We start from the raw sequence: 17,994 nt of genomic DNA on the forward strand, positions 1-17,994 counted from the left end.
CCTTCACACCCACTGCCCCCCTCACACATGCACAAACTGCCCCCCCTTCACATACACACAAAGCACCCCTCACATACATACACAGCACCCCTCACATACACACATAGTACCCTTCACACACACACACACACACACACTGTACCTCACACACACACACACATGCAGCACCCTTCACACATACGCAGCACCCCTCACACACACGCAGCACCCCTCACACACACTGTGCACCTTTCATACAAAATGCCCCCTCACACTCACTGCACCTCTATCACACACACACACACACACACACACACACACACTACACCCTTCACACACACAGCACCACCCTTCACACACATAAAAAGTAGTATATAATACAAAAAAAAGTTTACAAAAATAGATAAATTAAAGTAAAAAAATGTTTGTTTTTTTTTAAAAAAAACCTCCTTTCTGAAAATTAAAAAAAAGAAAATTTTAAATTCCACTAGAGCTATAGAATTAGTTACTGTTGCACTGGTGGGCGGTGAGGACATGTCATCATAGACAAATATACAAAAGTGGGTGATAGGTATTGAAAGTTTAACTACCCCTGACCTAGATAGTAACAGCATCTGCCAAAAGCTTCTATGTGTTATATTGATTATATTTTGCTATACCATGTCTAGCCACATTTATGTGTAATTAGAAAAAAAACTAATATATTGCTAATGCAAATCCTTTCAATCAAGGGCATTTTGCAGCTTCAGACAGTTTTGCAGCTTCAGACAGCATAAAGTTAAGTTCACAGATGAATTGCTTTAATTGGCATACTAACATAATGTGTGTGTTTCCATAGAGAATATTAATGCATAGAGTGATAAAATGCACTGCATGAATCAATAGCTATTTTTCCAATGGCAAGCAGAGTAGCATACTAAAATGTCTTATGTTATAAAGTGTATTGGTACCTTGTATCAAAATCTATACATATAACTTTGTATGTCCTCCAGAAGATTGTAAGTAGTGATGTCCCGAACGGTTCGCTGCCGAATAGTTCCTGGCGAACATAGCGTGTTCGCGTTCGCCACGGACAGCGAACATATGCGATGTTCGGTCCGCCCCCTATTTGTCATCATTGAGTAAACTTTTACCCTGTACCTCACAGTCATCAGACACATTCCAGCCAATCAGCAGCAGACCCTCCCTCCCAGACCTTCCCACCTCCTAGACAGCATACAATTTAGATTCATTCTGAAGCTGCATTCATTTTTTATTTTGTTTTGTATTATTTTTATTTTTTTTGTGTTTGTGTTTATTATACATTATCCTCCATAGCCAATAACCTGTGTTTATTATACATTATCCCTCCATAGCCAGTAACCTGTGTTTATTATACATTATCCTCCCCATAGCCAGTAACCTGTGTTTATTATACATTATCCCCCCATAGCCAGTAACCTGTGTTTATTATACATTATCCTCCCATAGCCAGTAACCTGTGTTTATTATACATTATCCCCCATAGCCAGTAACCTGTGTTTATTATACATTATCCCTCCCAGTGCCAGTAACCTGTGTGTATTATACATTATCCCTCCCATAGCCAGTAACCTGTGTTTATTATACATCATCCTCCCCATAACCAGTAACCTGTGTTTATTATACATTATCCTCCCATAGCCAGTAACCTGTGTTTATTATACATTATCCTCCCCATAGCCAGTAACCTGTGTTTATTATACATTATCCCCCATAGTCATTTATCGTTGGACCTAGGCAGCATGATGTCTTAGGCCGGCCCAGAGAGTGAGTGAGTGAGTGAGTGAATAATATAATATATATGTTCAGAAACATATTAGTAATATATGTAAATCGGGTTAATGCAAAGAGGGTGAAAAGGTATGAAAGAAAAATACACTTATTGCATCAAATTTACAAAGCCAAACTTTTAAAAGCTTTCCTCATTTCTTTCTCGGGATGAGGAATATATCGGTTGTAGACTGAGGATTTCCATCTGCCCAATCTTTTAATAATATGCACTGGAGTGTCAGTGTTGAAGGAGACCGAAGCTGCCCCTATTCTAAATGAAAGACCCGAGACATGGATACAACCCAATCTTAGGAGTAGTGTTCTGATGTAGAAGATGAATTTAGCCGTAGTCAGATGGATTCAGTGAGAGTAGTGGTGAAATGTGTGTGGCATGACTGAGTGTGGGTAAGTAAGAGTCAAGTATTTTAACTGGGCACTAGTTCTAGATGGGATAAAGTGGTATAGCGGATGGATGAGTAGTTTGGTTCATTTTAGAGGTTTGTAGAGAAAGTATATAGTGATCATGATTTTTAGCGATATCCAATATTTTTAAGGTGGTCCCAATGCCACCATAGAAACATAGAAACATAGAATGTGATGGCAGATAAGAACCATTCGGCCCATCTAGTCTGCCCAGTTTTCTAAATACTTTCATTAGTCCCTGGCCTTATCATATCTGGTGTCACAATAGCTTGCATTTAAAAAAAACTAAAACTTTTTTGACTGTAATATAATAGCAGTCAGTTTCCTTCACACGTGTGCGTTTCAGGGCCTGCCATGGCACAGTGTCACACCAGTGCAACTCATATCTGGTGTAACAGTAGTCAGTGTGCTATTTGAATTTGTTCTGATACACAGTTGTTGATTTTGTAGTTTACGTAATTTAGGTACAGTTACAAAGATCAATGTAACAGTTTTGTCAGTGTTTAGAAAGAGTTTGTGATCCGCCATCCACTTTTCTATCTCTGTGAATTGGTTTTGGAGCACAGCCTCAAGTTGCGGTAGCTTGGGTTTACTAGCGTAGATTACAGTGTCGTCTGCATACATGTGTACAGTTGAGGATTTGCAAATGTTAGGCAGATCATAAAAAATATGAATAGCAGGGGGCCGAGTATGGAGCCTTGGGGAACACCACATGTGACTGGAAGAGGGACGGAAGTGCTTTCAGAAATTACCACATATTGCAATTGGTCTGAAACATGCGATCGAAACCAGGTTAGCGGACGATCACCAATGCCTGAGTTTTTAAGTTTTTTCAAAAGAATGCCATGGTGTACTGTTAAAGGCCTTGGCAAAATCTAGGAAAATAGCTCCAGTTAAGTCTCCTTGTTCCATGCCAATTTGGATGTCATTGCAAACTTTTAAGAGGGCAGTCGAAGTTGAGTGATTTGGAGGAAAGCCTGATTGATCAGGGGTCAGATAATTTCATCGTTGATAATATTCACGAAGTTGCGCGTGGACGCATTTTTTCCAAGATTTTTGACAATACTGGGAGCAATGATATTAGGCGATAGTTAGATACCAAAGTATTGTCACCACTTTTATGGATAGGTACAACTTTTGCAGTCTTCCAAAGTTTGGGTATGTATCCTGACACCATGTATCCTGATAAGGGTAGTGACAGGTTTAGCAATTGCTGGCGCGCCGTGCACTGAGCTTTAGCAACATTGCTGGGATTTGATCTGGTCCATACTGTTTTTTTATTTTTACATTTTTAAGATGTTTATTAACGACACTAACAGGCACAGGTCTAAAACTGAATTTCTCTACATGAGGATTTTGAAGATTTGGCATGGCCAGATCTTTATTTGTGGTCTGAAAACGTGTGTAATTTGTTATCTTAGCAACCAGGGTGGTAGCACATCCAACAAAATAATTATTAAAGGCATTTGTTACATCTAGGGGGTGTTGCAGTGTTTGATTGTCAATTTTGACAGTGGAGGGTTGGGAGTGTATTGTGGGGGTTTGTATGCTATTTATGATAATCATGAAGAAAGTTGGACCGGACACAAATGGTGTTTAGGCAGATTTAATTGGAAAACCATACAGAGTTGAATCATTTTGAGACTGGAGAAGGCATCATAAGTTTCGTTTTCAAGTTGAATTTGGGGAAACTACTTGAAGTATTTGTTGTGTTGAGTTATTTCAATTGCTTTTGTTTGATTTGTTCATTGCAAACAGCTGAAAGTCTGTAAATTGTGACAATAAACCTGATTTTCAATGAGGGTTGGATAATATAATAGATATTTATATATATATATATATATATATATATATATATATATATATACAGTGTTAAAATGTGAACAACTTAAGGTAATAACCATTTTGAAAATATCTAGAAAACATTATGACTTTGTCATTTATTTAAAACTATTTTAGATTTCAATTCACCTTGTCAATTCAAAACAACTCAGTTTTGCACATAACACTCAGCTATGTTTACTGCTCAACTATTTCGACAATAAACGTGCAATTCCCTGGGGAATTCCTGACTATTCTCAATGTAGTGTAATACTTTAATGTACATGCCTAATTTTTTATTAAAATGTAAATTCCATCTAATCAGTTACTAACATATGTATAGAAGTCACACAAAAAAATCTAATCATGTATTAATTATATAGGTTGGGATATCCTTCTCATAAGTGGAAATAAAAAACACATAACGTGTACGTGTGAACAACACTTTTTCCAAAGTGACGAAAAATCCATATTTAAAAGATCAGCTAAATGAATTATTTTAATAAGTGATGCAATGTCTATATTCTGTTTTCACAGAATGCTTTTCTGGAGACCAAGATCGTTTCTTTACAATCCATCAGAGGAAGAGTGGGAAGCCTAAGTTTATTTTCCGGCACGTACAAAGTATCGAGAAAAGCTTAGAACTCGAGAGTCAGAAGATGCCTGATCGGAACTTTCACTCGCCCACTCATCTAAGAATGAGCAAATTTTTACCAGCAGCTTTTGTCAAATCAGCCTTTCCACGGACAACTCATGACCAGGCAATGAATTTGTTAGCTTCACATGACCCGGATGTTGAAGTAGAAAACCTTCCCATTCCACAGGCTAAAGTGATATTGGTGGTAAGTGTTTGAATACCCAGAATGATATAACTATGATCAATAATAAAAAGAGAAAAAAAAATTTGGCTTTTATATTTGTTATTTTCATTTCTACAGTTGTCAAACTGTAAACTAGATAAATGTTGCAGTTGGAGCTGAAGCATATTTTAATTGTTATTTATAGACACTTATATTGATGTTTATACCCTGCTCTGTCTAGGCTAGGGGATAGACAAAACCTAATGTGTTTTGGCTTTGCGTTGTAGTGGTAGGGTGTGGTGTCTACATGGCTGCATATAAGAGTAATAGAGAACATCTTGACGGCCTTGCCAAAGTCCATAGCTCTGCCAAGTATAAATCAGCATCATGGAAATTGAAAGCTACTCACAGAAAAGTTTATTTTTATTTTATTTATTAAATCTTTTTTTTAATGAATATATAACACCAATACCCAAGCATACTTGAGAGACTTCTCCATATCAAAATAGAGTTGTGTTCTCATGACAAGGCCTGGTGAAATCACCTGAGGTGGACCATCTCCCTATCAGCACATGGACGGTTGAAAAAAATACAAATTAACATGCCACTGAACCTAGAACTATAACTAAGCTATGAATTCCCAGGCAAGGGGTCCCACAGTAGGGGGCAGCATCTAAAGAATAGCACTAGGATCAAAGTCCCTTCCACCTGCCTCCTTTTTTGCCCCATAGGTAAATCAGAAGTAACCACTCCCCTGTGGGATATATCCTAGTGCATGGGGTGCACATGCACTAATTTTCTCTATGTCTGCCACCATCATTTGACAATATAAAAACATAACAAATAAGGTTTCCCAATGCAGAAATTAACCAACAATTAACAAATATGACAACGTGCTCGCATCTTATGCCCCAAACCTATCCACTCCTCAGGTCAATCCAGCCCCCAGTGAACCTGCATTGAAAATCAGGTAAATAACTTTAGGGCCATCTGGCATATAGGGGCTAGGAGATGGTAGAACACCTGGGGAACCCGGGGAGGACAATGTTCTTTGTCTGTAGTGAGGCCACTGTTGGCACTTTGAAGTCTCTATCTGTGGTAACCGCAAAGCACTGCAGAAGGCTTCTAGATACTCCAACCCCCACAGAATGAGTGTCTTTCCTTCACTAGCTACCATCAGGAAAAATGGGAAGCTCCATCTGTAAGGTTGGAAAGCCTGGGTGATCCATTTAGTGAGTCGCTTGAGTTCTCTTCTTTGCTACAGGGTGTCCAATGAGAGATCCTGGAAGAGGGTAATCTTCTCCGATATTTCTCTAATATTATTACGCCGTTTCGTTCTTCAGGTCATCTATTCAGTAATGTAACAGGGCTATCTGCATTCGATCCCCTACTTGCTATAGATCGCCTCGGATGGTCTTCAGATCCGCCGTGAAACGTTCAGTAAGCAAGGCAGTCTGTGACTCCATGTCCGCCTTCGTCGGGAGCTTAGCCACTGCCGATTTTAGGGCCTACAGGCTCTCAGCTGCTGAGGAATCAGCCATTGCCATCTGTGTTAGGATGCTTTGTAGGCCCCGGCTGTGTAGGGGTGCAGAACTGGGAGATTGAAAAGGGAAAGAGCTTAGAACGTGACCCTGTTTGTTTAGCTGAGCCTACCAAGGGTGTCTGCTTGCCAACGTCTTTGTGGGATTAGGGAAAAATGCTTTTTGCAGTCTATGACCTGGAATACCAAACAACTGTGCATCCATTTTCTTTAGCTGCCAGCCAAGCCCCATCGATAGGTTTATTTGTGTGTGTATTTAGGATATGTAAATAAAAAAAAATATTAATATATATATATATATATAATATGAAATATATGTACATTTTTATATATGCACAGGATATGTTTTAGCCAGGATCATCATTATATATATATATATATATACACATAAATACACATATATAAATGTACTGAATAACTGCTGAGCATTGGGTCAATGATTCTGATAATACCATATACTTGAAGATCTTAGACACAAATTCATGCACGCAAAAGATGCAGCATACATATGTTTATACACATATTCATGTCCTGTCTATTATTATTTGTTTTACCTTACATTATAGCAATATGGCCGTCATGTTTTCCATAAATTAGATTAAAGTTTCATGGTGCACACAACTATTGTAAATGCCATGTGGGAAAATGAACACTGTAAGCACCATAACCACTACAGGGGGCTGTATTGTGTATCTGGTACCCCCTCATTGCAAATAGTCAAACCATTTTAGAAGGGTTTTACTTCTTTATCTGGGGTCCACTGGGCACAACTCCCCACTTCAACTACCTCAACCAGAGAGCCAGAAGCGTCTGTTAGGAACTTCTACAGTGCAGGATAAAGCTCATTGGCTGAGAGCATCACCCATGAACCGAGCTTGAGGTTAGTTCTGTGATCACTGTGTAAGAGTTCGATGATGTATTAACATCTCCTAAGGCAATTAAATACATAGTTTATCAATATGATACATTATATATTGATTACCTTTGGGGTGGATAAATGTGAGGAATATATTTGAAATATGATTTATTTTTAGAATTTTATTAAGTAGAATAAAATAATTAATCAAATTCTCTCAACATGTGCTTTCACATTTTAGAAAGTTTATTCTGCTTCCTTGTAAGTTTATCATTTATTTACAGGCTAACAGACCAACATAATATAAACCAACATGCATGATTATAACAATAGGTTTATAAACGTAGATCTGCAGATCTAGTAAATTATCATTACGTAATCAATATATTTATAGATAGGATTGTTTTATCCAGATACGTGTTCTCTGACTTGCCCTTTGGGCCATGAAGTTTAATAGTGCTGTGTTTTTGGGAGGTAGTGCTTACCTGCATATAGAGCCCACCCGGAGTAAGCAGTACCAATGTATGTTGGTGATTCCACAAAGATCCTCATAAGTATATTTGGAAAAACCTAAATGAAATGATTCTGCTTAGAATCTTCACACTTTTGTAAATGACAAGCGCCACATATTGTAGCTAAAACAATATTTGTAGATTCCACACGAATAACTGGAATCGAAAAAACATCAAGATTTCAAATAAGGATATGATCACAGAAAGCCAAATTGTGGTCAGGACATTCAATTTCAAATAAACAGAGTTTAGCATTTACAGTAACAAACACAAGGTGAATGTCAAAAAAAATTACAAAACACAGACGAGTTGGAAGAATGCAAAAATGTATCCAGTCTCTTTGAAATACTTAGTTCTTCTACAGCAGTGGTTGTAAGCCAAGTCCTCACTTCATACCAATTGGCCAGGTTCTATCAGTATGTGTATTGGAAGTAATACAAGACAAATTTGCACATTAAAATACTCCCAACGGGCTCACTGTATAATTATTAAACCCATAGAATTATCTTATCTTGGTAAGGCATAATAATAATTAGGAAGGCCATTGGTGTGTATCCTTGAAATTCTAAATTTGTGTTGTCCAGCAAAGTATATTCACATCTTACTGTGAGACTAGAATTCTGTAATATCAGATTAATGTGACCGCAACATTTTAATTCCCAGTAAATGACAGAAATGAATGATTGCAGTGCAGAAATTACATTTATCTGGTATTTATTGGAAAACCAAGAAGGAAAAAATAGAATGCTCTCTGCTTTATTAGAAGCTCTTAATGCTCATTTAATAAAGAAAAACTGACAGAAATCAGACATTAAAGGACCACTACAGTGCCAGGAAAGCAAACTTGTTTTCCTGGCACTATAGTGTTAATAGGTCCCCCCCACCCTCATGGCCCCCCTCCCGCCGGGCTCTAGGGGGAGGAAGGGGTTAAACGCTTACCTTTTTCCAGCGCCGGGCTCCCTCGGCACTGGGGACTCTCCTCCTCCTTCTGACGTCATTGGCTGAATGCGCATGCGCGGCAAGAGCCGCGCGCATTCAGTCAGTCTATAGGAAAGCATTTCTCGATGCTTTCCTATGGACGCTGGCGTCTTCTCTCTGTGAAAATCATACTGAGAAGCGCGGAAGCGCCTCTAGCAGCTGTCAATGAGACAGCCACTAGAGGCTGGCTTAACCCATATGTAAACATAGCAGTTTCTCTGAAGCTGCTATGTTTACAGCAGAAAGGGTTAATCCTAGATGGACCTGGCACCCAGACCACTTTAGCTTAATGAAGTGGTCTGGGTGCCTATAGTGGTCCTTTAAAATATAAAAAATGTAGTTATGCATTTTATGGATTCCTAGGTCAGAAGAGACCCATTATTTTTATTTATTAATTTTACAGATAATGCACTAAAAGTTATGCAAAAATAATAAACAACAAATATTTAAAAAAAGAAAATTGAAATAAACTCATTGTAGAAATTTCCTTAGCCTGGTGGCATCTGCCGTGAGCGTTTACCAAGGCAGCGAGAAACTTAGTTATGATGATCACTTAATGCTCAGTAGCATTGCTGAACATATTCAATAAGCAATGTTTTATGGAAACTGCAAGGGTTTATGGGAATTGTGGTTCAATTGTTTGCTTTCTATTATAGAATGCTAACATCTGAACTACATTTTCCAGAAAGCTAACTCTCTGTAACTAATAAAAAAAAAGTCATAACCTAACCACCTGTGTTTTTGTAGTAGAAAAAAGGAAACACATAGATTGGTATAGAAAGAATGGCTAGGTATATCATGCAAACTATTATTAGTATTTTTTATTTTTTTTTAAAGATGGAAATGAAAGCTCATGAAGCATAGCTTACTGTAACCTAACCCTATGCCACGATGAGGGATTCAAGTATCCATTTAAAGAACATTCCTTTTTTTCCATTCAATTCACACTCGATGAATCATTTTTTCATTTATTGAAGCTAAAGATATCTTTTTTTTTTCTTTCTGTTTTTGCTTGCAGCAACATAAAAGCAATATTTATTCCTTCTGACACGATGACATGATCCAAATTTGAATTCCAATTAAGAGCACATTTGGGATGGTTTCGATACAGCATGCATAGTGTTCATTTAGCGAAATCTCTAGGGTGAAATATTCTGCAGCACATAATCTTTTATTGCCTTGCTCGAATTCACAAAAATGATTTCCTAATTAAATAAGCACCAATCCAACCTTTGAAATCCCCAGTTCTTTAAAAAGAATGTTGTACCTTATTATACTACATGATAAAGAACCTCAAAATATTTGTTTGTTCATGAACTGCCAACGTCAATTTATAGTCAACTAAAAGAGAAAAGCAAGGTTGGCACTAATTTATCTTTACTAGATAATACATTTTCCAGATATTATTTTGTCCAAGTTTGTCAGTTCTCAATAGTTCCTGGTTTAGCGATGGACCAAACCAGCGCATGGTTATTTGAGTTATTTGAGGCTTTTTTGGGTGAAGTGGGGGGTGGAGGGGCAATTGGGTAGTTTAGTTTTTCATACACCTAAACATAAATATATTTAACTTCTATTTAAGGATATATATTTATTAATTTTATATGTTCGAAGGGGCTCATATCTTTTTTTAATAAGAATACTGTCATACTTGTGGATTACTGGTAGCCATTCAGGATATTGCAAGCTGCTATTAAAACAAGGTTTAAATGTGATTTACAATTTTGTGAAATGTTATTAGGAAACCGCTAATCGAATTTTCTTATATTGTTCAGTCTTGCTGTATCCTCAGCCAGCACCAAATGGAAGGATAGTTTTTAATCTCATTAAAAGAATAATGTGCCAGTTATTCTGCTAATGCCGAATGATCAATAGAACACCGGTTATTAAAATGGAAGGCAGTCTTACCTAATGGGTTCTAATGCTCTACTTTCATTTGCCACAGTTGCACTTGAACAGTATTTTGTGATTTTATTTTTTTTCTTGGTAGATGAAGAGATTGAATAGCGTTTGTCAAACAATAAATATGTTTCTATTGTTACAGCAAAGATAAATCAAGCTTATGAAATTCACAGTAAAAATGAAATGTGTGAAAAACCTGGAAAAGTGTTATCACACATTTTGGCAGAAATCTGTGTATAAAATGAACACAAGAAAGAGCCCCAAAATACCCGGCAAAAATCTTGAATATTCTGCTTTTGTAAAATATACACTGTCTGTGACACAGGCAGAGAAAAGTTAGAGTTGTTAACTTTCCCCAAAGCAGTGGTGGATCTAATAAGTCAGTGTGATGTTCCAGTCACATTCAGGGTTATTTACAAAAATGACAATTGTCAGGAATTTGACGTGAATTCAAACTGAAATTGAAATTTAAGACCAAAGTAGCCAAACTGGACAAATCCGTCAGGTCAGCGATGCTTTCAGTTTGATTAGTTTGGCCTTAAATTTGACTTTGAATACAACTTAAATTCCCAACAATTTTAACTTTCAAAAATAGGTCTGTGAATCTGCTACTGAATAAGTGCCCATTTGGGTATAAAATACATCACACATTTCTGGGGAGAGTTGGCAGCTGGCAAAGCGAATTCTGAAAAGTGTTACAATTTTTGAGGAGCTTCTGGCTGACTTTCCTCTACACACGTGATATTCCTGTTATCGATGTTTATTTTGATCCGTTTGGTTTTGGGAAGATTTATCATGGTGTCCCCTTTTTGTCCATTTTTACTGCCATTTATTAAATCTATCAAGCTTTAATCTAACTATTGCTTGTTTTGTACCCAAACCATCATTTTGTATTATACACCATTTTTTAATATAAGCCATTGTCAAAAAAATTAAAGGGACACTATAGTCACCTGAACAACTTTAGCTTAATAAAGCAGTTTTGGTGTATAGAACATGCCCCTGCAGCCTCACTGCTCAATCATCTGCCATTTAGGAGTTAAATCCCTTTGTTTATGAACCCTAGTCACACCTCCCTGCATGTGACTTGCACAGCCTTCCATAAACATTTCCTGTAAAGAGAGCCCTATTTGGGCTTTCTTTATTTCAAGTTCTGTTTAATTGGGAATTTCTTGTCCCCTGCTATGTTAATAGCTTGCTAGACCATGCAAGAGCCTCCTGTATGTGATTAAAGTTCAATTTAGAGATTGAGATACAATTATTTAAGGTAAATTACATCTGTTTGAAAGTGAAACCAGTTTTTTTTTCATGCAGGCTCTGTCAATCATAGCCAGGGGAGGTGTGGCTAGGGCTGCATAAACAGAAACAAAGTGATTTAACTCCTAAATGACAGTGAATTGAGCAGTGAAATTGCAGGGGAATGATCTATACACTAAAACTGCTTTATTTAGCTAAAGTAATTTAGGTGACTATAGTGTTCCTTTAAAAAAAATGACTATGCAGACAATTATCACATTTTGATCGCTTCTACAACACTTTAATAAATAGGATCAAAATAATGTTGGAGTTTGTACCAGGCACATTCCAATGGTCACTCCGCATTCTTGCAATGCATTTTAGAACAGAAAACGTTGCGATATCTCCCCCACTTATGTATTCATGGCTAGATTTATACTAATTACTTTGTTTCCACTACAGATCATTTTCTCTTTTCATTTGTTCTAATCATTCATTCCCTGACTATCTTCCTATCTGAAGAGGTTAAAAGATTTAGTCTAAGGCAAAGGAAAGGGTGTTTTTTTTACGTAAGAACAATCAGGATGTGGAATTCTCTGCCTGAAGAAGTGGTTTTATCAGAGTCCTTACAGATATTTAAACAGCTACTAGATGCATACTTGCAAAAGCAGAATATTCAAGGATATCATTTCTCAATGTAGGGTAATAGTTTCTTGATCCAAGGATTAATCTGACTGCCATTCTGGGTTCAAGAGGGATTTTTTTCCTAGTTTGTTGCAAAATTGGAAGTGCTTCAAACTGGGTTTTATTTTGCCTTCTTTTGGATCAACAGCAAAGAACAAATGTAAGAGAGGCTGAACTTGATGGACGCGTGTCTATTTTCAGTCTATGTAACTATGTAACATTATGTTTTAGAAATAATTGTATATAATAATTACAATATAATAGGAGGACATGGGGTAGAACAGACAATAGAGAGTTATAGTGAGATCAGTTGACATATATACACTCTAAAATTACATTGTGCTTGATTTAAAAAAAAAATAATCCAACTCAGCAAATATTTTTAGATTATTTATTAAATCCGAAAATTCTTGTGGCAACTATGCATAATTCACAGTTTATTAAGTAAGCCCATTTTTTCCCTTTTTTTTTCCGTCAGATGCTCACGTATCAAGCCAATGCTGCAATATAAAGCAGCCTTTCTGTATGAAGAATCATTGAATTAAACTTTTTTTTTTATGTACAACCTAGTAATAAATGCAGAGCTAGCGAATTAAATACTGTGTAGTTATTCACGTGTAATAGATACCGAGGAAATCAATGTAATAAATCTTGGAATGAGAAGCAAGCGCTGTGTCTGTCTTGTTACTGTCTAGTCGTTAGGCATTTGGTGTTTCTCATCACTTATCAGGATATTTAATTAAAAAAAAAACCTTAATATTAAATAACATAATGCAGTTACGCTGATATCAAGAAATGTTCATATACGCATTAATTAGTTTTTCCCGACTGAAAGTGTTTGCACTATTTCCTTGGGAATTTGAGTTTAGATCAAATTTAATTTCTGCCTAAGACTCTTGAGGATGTGAGCTGTTCTGTAATTGCTGTTGTGCTAACAACAGCCTTCGCTTTTCATTAAAAGGGGATCTGGGCACCATAACCACTGCATCCTGCAGTACTAGCGGTTATGATGCCAGGAGATCCTGGTCACCATCCCACTGTACGTAGTTAAACCATTTTCAAAAGACTTGATGTCTACCTGGGTGCTCTGGGTTATCGCATTCAGTCTCTCATCAATTCCACTCATCTTTGGATTGAATTCATTGACCGCGAGGCTCATTTCTTTATAATCTGGAGATCCAACCATTTAAAAAAACCAACAATAAATTACATCTATTTCAGGGTGTTTTCACATCACCCGAGGAATATATTTGTGGGTACATAAAGCGATGGTCAAGTTCTGGCTAAAGTAGTATTGTTGGAGTTTCTTTGTAGATTTTGGATAAACATGGGGTGTTTCGTCCTATCGTTGAAATAACATAGGTTGCCAGTATTAGCCATTTTATTTTTTATTAGATAATACCAAGGGCTTTTGTAATTAGGATATTATTACAGACTATTAAAAAAACAGGTTATACACACAGACTGGGAAATGAATCCAGATAGCTGTCTCAGGTTTGCTCCAGTTCTCTCACCATTACTTCACAAAATGATCGTATAGGGATTCCCTTAATGCTAATAAGGAGAGAATTACATTACCTCTGTAAAACAATACTTCCAAACGGTAACAGTGGCGTGGAAACCGAAAGGAACAATCTCAATATGCTATGATTCCATATTACAATGCAGAATGCAGTCAAACTAATACACAAAAGTGTATTCAGAATATAGCAGAGATAAAGCCAAACATGTAAGGATCACACACAACAATAGTGCGATAGACTACTAATATACTATTATTATATTATTGTGCAGAAGAATATACACTATTGTTTGTTATTTGTGGTTTTTACTGGACTGGCTGCATTTCCGTTACATTTTGCCTATATATCTATATTGCGTATTATGACCAGAGGAAGCTTTTCTTTGAGTTAAGTATTTGTTGTTTGGGTGTTGTGGGCTCACTTGATAGTTTTTGTATGTTTGTATATAAACATTCACAAATGGCTGCACAGGAGGCAGAAGATATGCCTCGGAACTGTACTACCTATGAGGAAAATATCAATTTGCTGGCAACACCGGGAAACACGGTCGAATGTACCAATGCACTTGGCACCATTCAGACTTTTTCACTTTTGCACTAATGTTTAAAACAGATGTTATGAACATACCTCTCAAATAGGAAACGCAGAATATATATGGTGGTCATGTGCTAATATGCTCAAATCCAAACCAATTCAGTGATGCGCTATGGATTTAATAAACAATGCAAAAAAAAAGGAAGTCCACCCTGGTGAAACATGAGTGACAACAGAGTAATGGGCCTGGAGTTCCCACGCGAGTACTGAGTACAGAGTACTACAAATCATGAAAGGAGTTTGTCCGGAACCTTTACACGGGCTTAAACTGAGTTTCCTTTCCAGATTTTATATGAGGATTTTAACTTTAATTGAGTAATGAATATTTTGGATGATGCTATAATGTGTAGTCAAGGAGTCCTTGTGAGGGTCAGCCTCTTCTAATTTTTGGGCTGTTTGTACTCAAGCTGAGACGAACTGGCTCTGGTATATGTGAGTGCTATTCAAAACGGGGCAATATTATGTGCATGGACAGAGCTGGAATAGACTATAGAGCACTATACGTTTGTTTGTTTCTTTTTTTTTTTTTTACAGATTATTAAGTTTTGAAGTGAAACTGCAAGTCAGTATATAAGTTTATGTTTTTAATTTTGCACTGCATATTAAATTGAGCATCACTGATTGGAGAAATGTTTTGTTTTCTAAGGTGTATGGAGCTTCACTATAATTTTACTTGCACTACCAAGCACTTGACATAAATTTTAAGTGCTTAGCATTTTTTTTTTTTTTTGTATTTTTGGAAAAATGCCTTTCTGTACCTACTAGGTGAAAAAACCTCTAAGTCTCTGCACACCCTTTAGTTTAGAATCATTATTCCTCAACATGCTAATGTGGGGATTGGCAGTGCTGGAGATTCTGCTAATTCTACATATCAGATTAGCCGCAAGGAAGGCTTTAGCTCAGTACTGATAACATTCCTCTAAGCCTACTTTGGATCAAGTCATCACCACCGTAAACACCAACCAAGCATTAATGAAAACAGGATGCTGGAGCAAGTAGACAAATGAATCTTAATGACCAACTACCCCAACCACTTTAATCTTTACCTGTCATTTTTCATATCAGCTTGTCCTATATAACTGTGGAATGTGATATATCCAAATAATTGCACACAGCAATGTTTATTTTAATTACAATTTTTGTATGCTTGTTTCTGCTTTTAAATTACAATAAGAACACAATAACTAATAAAGTGTTTGTGATCTTAATTTCCGCATACAGTCTGCATATTTACCTTACTAAAACCATATGTTCCAGCTACAAGGAGCATTGCTTTCTGCTGTTACAGACTTTAAAGAAGACCTCTTGTGTGCCCATGGTCCACTCTGGTGGTCAAGGTCCAGCCAATGTATTTGGAGCAATAGAGGGTCTCGTATGGTAAAAGGGTTTTGCAGTGCAATGACAAATTGCACATACACACACATACATGCATGGTAGGAAATAGGTTTAACATGTTCATAGGCTGATTTTCCTATGCTAATTCCCCTTGCCAAACAATGATGTGTGTAGCGGATGGCATTGGACTGTCCTCAAGGGTTATATTAAAAATGCAATTTGTGTGTTTATTTCCCTGTATAATTAAGAGTGTATGTAGTATTCGTATGTTCGTTCGTTAGTTTTCATCCGTATCCCATACGAATGAAAACTACCGAACCAGTAGACAACCCCGGAGAGAAGTGTGTACCTTATTAAGCTTTCACACTTCTCTAACCGCAAGTTAATCAGTACTTTATTGATGTATTTGGGTGGCCGCCGTTCGGCATACGAACATGTGGCGGCAGGCCATCTTACGCACAAAACCTCAGCGGTGTTTGGTCGTCGAGTGTCTGGAACTCAAATCGGAGGGGCCAAGCAGCCCCTCGTTCGGTGAATTCAACGTACCGAACAAGGGGGTTCACACGAACATCGTTTTAATAGTGGATGGCAAAGATTTATGTATGTTTTATCTCCCGAACGGAGACCGACTGCAGGGCCAAAACACATGGAACCCTTTTCGGCTACCATCTCATGTGCGGTCGGTCAAATTGTCTCTTCCACCTAACTCCCGAACCCCTGGTCCGAAATGGGTGAATTTTGAATATGTTAGTCACCCAGATCAGGGCTACCAGGGGGTGCCACTTAGAGGATTGTACCTCACCGTTTTAGGGTACATCCAGAAACCGGGTAAAACTGTAACAGAGATAAGTGAATCATGTGTCACACTGAGGGGAGAAGATGTATGGGAGGTAACTATTGTACCATTGGCTACTGTACCAATTACTGTAAATCCCTCCCTTGCATGGGAGAACCCTTGATAAGGAATCTGTGTGATTAAAAGTTTAGTTCTGCTCCTGATGCTGTGTGTCGTCCAGTCATTGGGATTGATGTTGGGATATTGTTGGATTGTTTTGCCTGCTGGAAATATTGCCGTATGGATTTATAATACTTGTTCCTGAGCCTTACTGGGATCTAAAGTGGAGATAACCTGTGTAAAAGCAGTTCTCCGCTACAATGTGTAACAATGATAAAATTCAACCTTGTTGATGTTTAATTGCTACAATCACTTACTATTTGTTTATTTATAAGAAACAGTGTAAACTTTACAAAGTTACTAATATTTAGCCAGCATACAGTACTACAACATAAATTTGATAAAATAATCAGTTTTTAAGCCTTAAAAACACTAACAGCATTATTGACCACTAGAGGCCGCTGGTGGCTACCTACATTTACTAACTTTATACAGAATGCATACATGATCACCTTACAAACACGAACATGCAGTCATATAATAGTATTATTTCATTTATAACATAAGGCAACATCATTTTAAAAAAAAAGTTTTATTATTATCATAAAATATATACTCAGATGTTCTCTGTTTCGCTAATACCCATACAAAATATTTTTTTTCCTTTCGTTTTTTTAAAAATGTTATATTATAATACAGATACAATTGCCTTAGAGAGTATAAAGTCACATCACAACAGATGAATATTATAGGAACAAAAATAGTTCATATTACCAGAATAGGGTAATACGTTGACTGTATCAATATAGATATGAAACAATATTAATATCTACCATGTATTCTTGTCTCATCAGGGCAGCGCTAAATACATTGCATTGCTACAGAAACAAATTTGTATGCCATGATGTGATTAGCTCTTTTACTTTGTCTATGTTATTTTATTGTTGGAAAGAGATTGTGACCAGAAGCTTAATCCAAAAATAAAGATGTGGCGGAACCTACCGTCAAATTCGTCTGTTTTGCCCAATTTCGGCTGTTTTGCCTTTTTCTGTTCGCGAGTTAGGGTATACAAACACCCCCCATTCGTCTCCCGAACGAGGACCACCCCTGTACCCCATTAGAGCATTC

At 37.0% G+C, this 17,994-nt stretch overlaps 1 protein-coding gene across 1 annotated transcript in view; it reads left to right on the forward strand.

Annotated features, from left to right (window-relative positions):
* PTPRR (protein tyrosine phosphatase receptor type R) overlaps positions 1–17,994 on the forward strand; it is a 177,852-nt gene that overhangs the window by 18,469 nt on the left and 141,389 nt on the right. The window contains exon 2 of the mRNA XM_063447011.1: positions 4,552–4,856. Within this exon, the coding sequence (XP_063303081.1) occupies positions 4,552–4,856 (305 nt within the window). The remainder of the gene's footprint in view (positions 1–4,551; positions 4,857–17,994) is intronic.

This window comes from Pelobates fuscus, chromosome 3, assembly GCF_036172605.1.
Source record: "Pelobates fuscus isolate aPelFus1 chromosome 3, aPelFus1.pri, whole genome shotgun sequence".
In the NCBI taxonomy this organism is placed as follows: domain Eukaryota; kingdom Metazoa; phylum Chordata; class Amphibia; order Anura; family Pelobatidae; genus Pelobates; species Pelobates fuscus.